Source organism: Coregonus lavaretus (assembly GCF_964263955.1).
Source record: "Coregonus lavaretus genome assembly, chromosome: 3".
In the NCBI taxonomy this organism is placed as follows: Eukaryota; Metazoa; Chordata; class Actinopteri; order Salmoniformes; family Salmonidae; genus Coregonus; species Coregonus lavaretus.
The window spans coordinates 13,356,972-13,367,394 of record NC_139990.1 but is presented as its reverse complement, the minus strand read 5'-3'; the positions used below and the strand labels follow the sequence as shown (position 1 = coordinate 13,367,394).

General features: G+C 45.8%; 1 protein-coding gene across 1 annotated transcript in view; it reads right to left on the bottom strand.

Moving 5' to 3' along the window:
• The window catches only part of LOC311122620 (thrombospondin type-1 domain-containing protein 7A-like), a gene marked incomplete at both ends in the record, with an annotated part of 183,486 nt that overhangs the window by 80,565 nt on the left and 92,498 nt on the right, over positions 1 to 10,423 (bottom strand). Inside the window, 2 exon segments of the mRNA XM_084158084.1 lie at positions 3,633 to 3,792; positions 10,072 to 10,250. Coding sequence (XP_084014210.1) covers positions 3,633 to 3,792; positions 10,072 to 10,250 — 339 coding nt within the window.

Sequence of the window (10,423 nt, the reverse complement as noted above, 5' to 3'; positions counted from 1 at the left end):
GTATACTGGTGCTGCCATGGAACCATACATAGCTGTATAATTATACCATTCCACGATCTGCTTCTACTATCCCAAATAACATTTCAATAAAGTATAGTTTTGCAACATACAGGTCACCTTTTCATTATTTTTTTAAACAGCAGGAACTAACAGACTTTCACACACGACCCCCTCACTCATGACCAACCTCGCCCTCTGTGGTGGCAACTTTCAGGGCCTCCCTCATCACCAACTTCCCCCTCTGTGGTAGCACCTTTCAGGGCCTCCCTCATCACCAACCACCCCCTCTGTGGTAGCACTTTTCAGGGCCTCCCTCATCACCAACCTCCCCCTTTGTGGTAGCGCTTTTCAGGGCCTCCCTCATCACCAACCTCCCCCTTTGTGGTAGCGCTTTTCAGGGTAGCTAAACATGATTTTCATGGAGTCACAACTTAATGTCTAACTTCGGTACATGAACTTCCCTCTACTATGCTACAGTCACATTGTGTCTTTGATGATAACCGTAATATAGCATTTATTTCTTTAACACGGCAGGACCGCTAAGCTCCAGAAGATGACAGACATTAGAGAAACAGCTTCCCATTATGACTGTTATTGTCCCGACTTCGGCCAAGGCTGCCTCCCCTCCTTGTTCGGGCAGGCTTCGGCGTTCGTCGTCACCGGCTTACTAACCACTGCCGCCCCAATCATCATCACATTTGTCTTGTCTTGTCAATCACACACACCTGGTCCTAATCCCCTCATTAGTCTGTGTATAAGTGTTCCCTCTGCCCCCTTGTCCTTGTTGGTGATTGTTATTTGTGAGAGTAGTGGAGCTCAGTGGAGCTACACGTAACATATTGTTGCCAGGGTAGATATTCCCCTGTGCCTATGTATTATTGGATATCTGTTACAGTGTATTTGCCAGAGATGATAGTTTCCCCTGTGCCTGTTTCGTTGAGCGCTATTTGAGCGCATTTGTGTGTCTACGAAGGAATAAACTCTGTATTCGGTGATTACCCTCCTGCGCCTGACTCCTTTCCATCACACTCATCACAATTATTGTTCTCTCCTCATTAAGCCAGGCTTTTACCCAAAGTGACTCATGTACTAATGGATGCAGCAATCCATTAATACCTACATAATATTTGTTTTTCCAAGTCTGAGGGCTTTCCCCTGTCTTTGCTCAAGGACATGGAAGTGGTGATGGCTGGGGCTGGGGCCCGGGAGGTGTGTGTGTGTGTGTGTGTGTGTGTGTGCCTTGTGTGCCTGCACCTACATATGTGTGTGTGTTTGTGTTATGTTAACCCCTGCCTGCCCAGCCCCAAGTCAGCCTGCCCCCAGCCCCAGGGCCTAATCCCCACTGCTGCTCCAGCCTGATAAGAAAGGAGCATGGGGGAGCCAGCAGGACTGGAGGACTCAGGTGGATGATGGCTGACTCTCGCGTTCTTCGGATTATTTCGGATTCTTTCCTATTCTTCCCCGAACCCTCTATTTAATGAGGAGGGCCGGCTGGAAGATGGAGGTGTGTTGTCAGATGTCAGGGTTGAGGTGGAGAGTTTAACAGGAAAAGGTTGGGGAGAGTGTGAAGAGAAGTGTAAGAGGAGAGGAGAGGTGGAGGGTTTAGGAAAGTTGAAGGGCGGGGGGAGGGGGGGGGGGGGGTGTTATAGAGGGGGGAATGGATAGGGGTCCAGCCAGGTTATGTAAATCTAATATCACTACTGTCTGTCGAACCACAGTAAAGGAAAGCAAGGTGAACAGATTGACTGAGGCCTTTCCACCCTGTCAGAGCCTGGGGGCTCTTTGCACAGATAAACATACTGATGGAGAAGTATGTGTAGGCTATAATGACTTCTCCAATACGGTATGGTGTTGCAACATCTCAAAGGCCGTGGCTGAGACGAACGTATCTAAGAAACCAGCCATTATTTTGAAAACGTATCTCCCATTAACGGTGCAGTATGTTACTAGAATCCATCAAATATTGGTAGATAGATACAATCACAGTGTGTGTGCACAGTCCATTTGGACAGCCACCACAAAGAGCGACAAACATTGATTGAATGAAGGCTGGGAGATCAGGGCATGTTGATGTTGTATGGAGTTCGTTGTTACAGGGATAAACAAGTGTCCAGAGAAATGTCTGAGAGTCTACTTCTCTTGACTAATGAGAGCCAGGGTGTACAAACACACACACACTCATCCAGTCAAGGTTGTGTGTGTACTTTATGAGATACAGTAGTGTGAGATGCGAGACGAGCGTGTAGTGGGACGAGAGCGAGAGAGAGAGAGAGAGAGAAAGAAAGAAAATAAGAGAGAGAGATTAAGACGTGCGCAAGAGTGAATTCATCATTAAGATGCATGGGAGACAATTTCTAGGCTTCCCTTCCATTTGAGATGCTTCATTAGGGTAGAGTCAATATGCATTAGTCACCATAGTGGAGTTGATGGAGGGGGCTGCTGCTGCCATTCTGTTCCTGTACCAGGGATAATTAAGGTCTGAGCAGCCAGCCAGCCAGCCAGCATGTCTGTGTGTGTCTGTGTGTGTGTGTGTGTGTGTGTGTGTGTGTGTGTGTGTGTTTGTGAGCCAGCCAGCATGTCTGTGTGTGTGTGTGTGTGTTTGTGTGTGTTTCAGCCCCTACTGTTGGAATAGCTGTTAACAAAAAGGGCGTAGAGACACCTCCACCCTCCTCCGCCCTCCGTATAGCATCCCTCTCGATATCTCTGTCTTTCTCTGTCTCTCTTCTATTTATCTCCTGTTTAGTCTTTGTCAGAGGAAGAGTAGAATGAGGGGAATGAGATGGCAACCCACGCTATTGTACTGTAGACATGGTATTGGCTGTAGGAGAGAGGTCAATATCAACATATTGCTTATACTGTATACACCTGTGCTCTATATGGAAGCTGTGATGTTTCACACTTTTTTTTTTTTTTTACATATTTTTCTAATACTACTGTAACAGATATTTTCTTTTAAATGCAACAATGATTGCTTTCTCACCTACAGTGTTTTTTATATCTATATTATACCGTTTTGAACCACGCTATAACTCCAATTTATGTTGTGTTCCAGGGGCTTGCCAAGAGGATTGCCAAGAGGATAAAGAAAATCAATATTGAGACTCAATACATATCATAACTCAACATTTAGCTGAATGCAACACAAATAAAGATGGATTCTGGAGTAGTGTTGCGTACATATACCAGACTGAACACAGCTTAAGCTCTCAAATCATGTTATCAGTTTATTGTTACTGGTGAAGTGACTGATGGATGGATACAGACTGAGGACACAATTATAAATAAGACCTGCTATTGACAGTGTAACCAATGCCTGTTTCATTTTCAAGATGGCTACCTATGTGATCGGCCGGGTTCGAACCTGAGTCTCTAGACGAAAAAGATGTCTTGCTCAACACCAAGGATATAGTGTCTTGGGTGCTGTATCCCAGCCAGGAGTAATCAAAATAAAAATGTTTTCACATTCATCATTACTAAAGTATAGCTATTACTATGTTACACCCAGTGTGTGGTGTTCCAATGCCATCATTTCAAGATGGCCATCTATGTGACTGAATGGGTATCAAAGTCAAGACTGTGTTAGCCCACAAAGCTAAAGCTTAGGCATAACTGTCATTAGAGCTGTGCTCCACCCACCTTTCTTGGCAGCTGTGTCCAGGCAGTTCTCAAAGGTGCAGGGTCCCCAGGCACTCCAGGAGGACACGTCACACTCCACAGGACAGGGGATGTGGCACAGCTGGGTGGTGTTGGGGGGCGGGCTGAGGCACAGGTCACCGTCAACGGGCCTGGAGGCTGGAAACACAGAGCGATACACAGAGACATGATGTCAGAACAGGGCAGGGATGTGGCATTAATGGTTCATGTTGGGCGCAAGGCTAGGCATAGATCACTGTTTACAAGTATGAAGACATATAAAAACATGAAAGCTAGGTAGTGTAGTGATATGCATTTAGAGACTATCCACATACATTTAATATACTTTACAGACTGAGTTCTATCTGTTATTACTGTCACTGTGGATCTAACTATTGTACTTTTAGCCTGTCTCTCTCCATCTGTGTAGTGGGATAAAACTTCAGGCTAATGGATGACAACGAATCATGAATCGTTCCACCAGTCATGAATAAAACTCACACCAACTAAAACCCCACAGGGCAGTTCATAGTAATAAATATTCCTACCCTCACGCTATCTCAAATCCAAGAAAACATTTGGTAAACAGTATGGCCTTTCATGTATTAATCATCCTGCTAAATCCAGTCTAGTTTGAAACAACAAAGGCTTTTTTTCGCTCTCTATCCCCAAACGGCAGATCAGGCTCAGGGGAGGCCTAGTGCTGCTCAATGACACACACACACACACACACACACACACACACACACACACACACACACACACACAAACACACACGGTGGATAAATCAATGAGCCGTAGGTGACCCTCTACAAGGTCACTGCTCTGATTAATCATTCCCACCGCTCCATCACCATGCTTTGACTGAAGCCTGAGTCTGACTCATTCACATGCAAATTTCCTCCACTTTGCCAAAGGTGTGTCCTTTTAATAGTGTCTGTTAAAATGTGTGTGTGTGTATGTACGTGCGTGGTGCGTGCCTGTCAAGTGATTATAAAAAAAATTCAATCTGCGCAGCGTACTAATTTATTTTAGTAATTATAAAATCCCTCTGGCAACGGTAGCTGAATAGGTACAATCAAGGGGAGTAGGCTACATATGCGTAAGCTTTAAAGTGTATTGAATGGATGCTTACTTACGCCACTTAAGAAGGCCATTGGCACAGACAAGCCTATGAAGTAATACAAATAATGTGGTGAGTGCTTATATTTGTCCTATTTCACACATGTACAAATGATGTTGCGTGACGAGTAAACATGTGGCATCATTATCGTTTCCAGTCAGTATTGTGTGTGTGTGTGTGTGTGTGTGCACTTGTCTGGCGTTAACAATACTGACTGGAAACGATAATGATGCAACATGTTCACTCGTCACGCAACATCATTTGTACATGTGTGAAATAGGACAAATATAAGCACTCACCAAATTATTATTATTATTATTATAATTGCACAGTCCGCAGTACTGTGCAATTATACTGGAAATGATCATGACTGGAAACGGTAATGACTGGTGTCACGGATCCCCCCAGTACTGCTGCTCATTCCGTTCACCAGCTCTGGAGGTCTACGTCACTGGCTTTCTAGGTGTCACTGATTTGGTTCATTACCACCAACCCCACGGACTGTCTTGTCTCATTAAGCACACCTGGTTCCCATTCCCCCTGATTAGTATGTGTATATATGTGCCCTCTGTGTCCCATGTCCGTTGGTCTTGTGAGTACCGTGTATTGTGTAGAGGTTACACCTCGCTCTTTGTTTGGGTTACATCCCTTTGTAAGGGGTGAGGTGTGACCCAGGACATACAGTAGGCAGAGATGGTGAAACAAGGATCTTTACTGGTGGTCCCGAAGCCAAAATACAAAATAACGGACTTATCATGATAAAAGAAAGGCAGAGCAAATAAGTCTCCAAAAACCGGCTGACAGCCAAAATACGAAATACTACCTAAGACTGAAACAAATAACGAAACAGGGAGAACACTTCTCAAGTACCTGTACATAGCTCTCCAATCAGACACTGAGTAGTACTGCTGGACATAGAGAAACTAGCAGAGAAAACTGAGCAAGGGAACGCAGGGAAGTGAGGGCATAAATACACAGGTGAACCGATAGACACAGGTGACACCAATAGGATGATGATTAGTCCCGACTGTGAGTGAGGAGGTGCCTAAGGTTGTCGGAGGATGACACCTAGTGGGTCGCTCCGGAACTGCGACCCCCTCCTGTAACACTTTTTGGTATATATATACACGTGTTTGTGTTGGGTGGAGTAAATAAAACCCCTAATACGTATTCCTGCGCCGGTCTTCTAATCATTAAACAATGTGACAACTGGAAACGATAATGATGCCACATGTTTACTTGTCCCGCCACATTATTGCACGGTTCACCAGCCCATTTTCATCCAAGCCATTTTACAAGTGGCTACGTCTCCTCTATGCTGCATGGCTATTTTGGTAGACAATGGACCTTTCTGCCCCACTCTCCTAGTCAATATAAAGTATCTAATGTGTGTGTGTGTGTGTATGTGTATGTGTGTGTGCAGACTGAAGTAGCTACTGTATTTTCTCATCCTCTTTGCCATTATAACAAAGGCTGATTAATGAACGTCTCCGTGCTGGGTGACCTTGGTTGAGGTGCCACATGGGTCTCTCGCTCTCTCTCCTGCCAGATGGTCTTGTCTTTACTCTACCCACCCTCACACACACACACCACACAGGGGTTCCTGGGGCCAAACTAGGACCTCCAATCCCAGGCAGACACCTGTGCCTCACCCCTCTCCTCCTCTCTCTGTCACCCCTTGCCATCATCAATAACTCTACTTCCGGATGGCATCACACAGCCAGCCATTCTACTGCTAGCTACAGAATGTCTCTATGGGCCCTCTAATAAGGCTCCATATTGATTTTAACCAAACAGAACAGAGCTGGCTAGAACTGATGACCATCAAAGCCAATAACTACAGTAACATCAGATTTACTGCCTTCCTGCACCCTTCCTTCCTCTCGCTCTCAATTCCGCCCTCTTTCTCTGCCTCCAGTAACTGGTAGTAGACAGAAATTGAAACAGCTGCTTTTCCCTGTTGTCCATATCTGACCCCCCCATGGAATAGTTTAATAAATCCACACTTCATTTCAGCAGCATTTTGGCAATCATAACATAGGTCTGTTGAAGCCAACTGTAATCCCCAGAATGATTGAATGAGTGAGTTTTGTGTCCGAATAAAGCTTATTTCCTATGTAAATGGAATGAGAATGCATACACATACAGGAAAGTGACAAGCCTAAATGACTAATCACACACACACACACAAAACTATCCAGCCTCAGTCATGTCGCATAGGGAATAAAACATCATTGTTGAAAGCAAAAAACAAGTATACATCAGCTTAAATCAGACTGAAGATTTAGCTCTCCATCCAGGCTTCAGTGTCCGCAAGGAAACCCGCAATTGTTACAGCTGAGATGGAGATATGTGTATAATGCTTTATAGATTCAGCAGTAAATTGCCAGAGATGAGAGCAATTCTGTGTAGATCCCTATAATGACCCAGAACTGTGTATTTGATTTAGGTTCCAGGTGTGTAATGTTTGGTTTTGAAGACAAGAGAGATGATTGAGAAGGAGATCGAGAGAGGAGACTGGAGAATGAGTAAGGGAATACCAAAAGTGGATGGGGGAGTTGTAATTGTGCCATAGAGCAGACAGGAAAGGATTGAAAGGAAAATATGTGTTACGGCAGGTGGGCTTGCTGTGCTTCCCTACCTCCAACTCTCCCTCTCTATCTGTCCTTCTCCCACTCCCACTCCTTCTCTGCAACTGTCACCATCACTTGTGTCATCTAGCAAACCCTGTCACTTCCAAATACAAGACGCTCACAAGATTAGAAAAATCTATAAAGTTGCGGTTCACATTTTTTCTTTAGCAAAGTGCCTCCTCTGTCTGACTGTCTGAGAGCAGCTGGAATCATTTATTTGAGCGGTGGCCAGTTGAGCCCCCTGACCAGATGGTCTGTCTGGGAGTTAGTGTGGCAGCGCTGGATAAATATGGGCTCGCTACCAGCTACCTTCACTTACATATTAACAGACTAAGTAGTGCTACCTACTTTACCCCACACTCATATTTCATATCGCACCACTGCTCTCTCTCTCTCTCTCTCTCTCTCTCTCTCTCTCTCTCTCTCTCTCTCTCTCTCTCTCTCTCTCTCTCTCTCTCTCTCTCTCTCTCTCTCTCTCTCTCTCTCTCTCTCTCTCTCTCTCTCTCTCTCTCTCTCTCTCTCTCTCTCTCTCTCTCTCTCTCTCTCTCTCTCTCCTCCTTGCATTGTTCTCCTCTCTGCCTCGGTTCCTTCCTCTCCCTCCCTCCCTTAATCTTTCCCTCCCCACCCACTCATATTTACATATTCAACCCGGCTCCAGATGTAATGTGGAATAAAGACATCCTCATATCCCGTTCCACTTCACACATTGGTGCTAGAGTGTCTGTGTGTGTGTGTGTGTGTGTGTGTGTGTCTGTGTGTGTGTGTGTGTGTGCAGAGCCAGAAAATATTAGATGATTTTGGGTGTGTGCACAAGTCGAGTCAGAACTCAGGGCTCAAACCTCCCCAGCTAAATTTAGCTCCCCTTCATCTACACTGATTGAAGTGGATTTAACAAGTGACATCAATAAGGGATCATAGCTTTCACCTGGATTCACCTGGTCAGTCTATGTCATGGAAAAATGTTTTGTACACTCAACAGTTTTGGCTGTATGTGTGTGTGTGAGTGTTTATGTGAGTGCATGAGTCTGCATGTGTATGAGGTGTGTGTGTGTGAGTGAGTGAGTGGGAGTATGTGTGCAAAAAAGTCTCTAAGGTGCAGGACAGAGTACCGGGCAGGTAGCCGGCTAGTGATGGCTGTTCAACAGTCTGATGGCCTGGTGATAGAAGCTGTTTCTCAGTCTCTCTGTCCCGGCTCTAATGCCTCCGTACCGTCTCTGTCTGCTAGATGGTAGCAGTGTGTACAGACTGTGGCCTGGGTGGCTGAGGTCCTTGATGATCTTCTTGGGCTTCCTTTTGACACTGAGTGCTATAGATGTCCTGGAGGGCAGGCAGCGTCCCCAGATGGTGTGTTGGGCTGACCTTACAACCCTCTGAAGAGCCATGCGGTTGAGGATGGTGTAGTTGCCGTACCAGGCAGTGATGCAGCCCGACAGAATGCTGTCAATGATGCATCTGTAGAAGTTTGTGAGGGTCTTAGGGGTCATGCCGAATTTCTTTAGCCGCCTGAGGTTGAAGAGGCGCTGTTGTGCCTTCTTCACCACGGTGTCGATGTGATGAGACCATTTCAGGTCATCAGTGATGTGCACACCAAGGAACTTGAAGCTTTTGACCCTCTCCGATGTGGTGCTCCCTCCTCTGTCTCCTGTAGTCCATGATCAGCTCCTTGGTTTTGTTGACGTTGGGGAGAGGTTATTGCCCTGGCACCACTCCATCAGGGCCCTCACCTCCTCCCTGTAGGCTGTCTCATCGTTATTGGTAATCAGGCCTACCACTGTTGTGTCGTCAGCAAACTTGATGATTCAGTTGGAGTTGATTCAGTTGGAGTTTATAAATTACCGCCTGGTGTGTGTGCGCGGGCGCGCGCGTGTGTGTGTGAGCGTGCATGTGTGTGCACGTGCTTGTGCATGCATAACATTACCAAGGGAGTGATGACAGTTTTAATACATTATCTGGGAACACAGTTACTAGAGAGTTAATTCTGCTGCTGCTGACTGTGTGGATATGCTGTCCTGTCATGTTGACATTTGTTAGGGGGATTCTGGGTCAAAGGCAGTCAATGGCTGCGTACCAAATGGCACCATATTCCCTACGTAGTGCACTACTTTTGACTATAACACTGTAGGCGCTGGTCAAAAGTAGTGCACTATATAGGAAATAGGGTGCCATTTGGGATGCAGACAATGATATCTACTACCACTCGTGTAAGACACTGTTTTGTAGAGAATTTTCTTCACAGTGGATGCACCATTTTTGTAAAGTGAAAGGCTTCTAGGATCTCCAAAGACCCTGGTTGGGGAAACACATTCCTCAATGCTATTTCTATTCTCTGCACCGTTAGTGCATGCATTTTGGCTGCCCAGGGTATCCCATTTAATTTATTGCTGTTGCGTAAGGGCACGTTAGCACAGTTCACATTCTCATTTCACGCTGTTCTTGTCAGACTGCATGAGTGCGGCCTTAGCAAAAGTGCTCAGTCTCCAGTGCACAAGGTGGAAGAGATCTGTACAATGAGACAAGGCAGCAGTATGGGAGGGAACTAAAGATACACAATGGGTATGGGCTTTCTATAGACACACGCCTGGTGAGAGAGATGACCTAGTATGGGGGAGGGGCATGAGTTATCAGAATGGGAGAACAATTACACATTGGGGATAAAGGACAGTTGCATGCTGGTCAGGTTACCTTCTTTGCTCTTGAGCGCGCTGGAGGCGGGGTCGGCGCTGGTTGCCTGGACACAGTACACCTCACGGTTCTGGACTCCGCCCCCGCACAGCCCCGTTAGATTACCACGACGGCGGTCCTGTTGGCTTAGCAACATGTCCACCCTGCACTCGGTCCACTCCGTTGTCTTCCAATTGTACCTGCAGAGGAGAACGAAGGTTGATTGATTTGATTCGATTTTCTACACAACATAGATAGAAAATAATATGTACATTATTTCAATCATCAAGGATGACAAAATTAAGTCATAGTTTGCACCCAAAATGCCACCTTATTCCCTAGTGCACTACTTTCCTATATGGCTCTGGCCAAA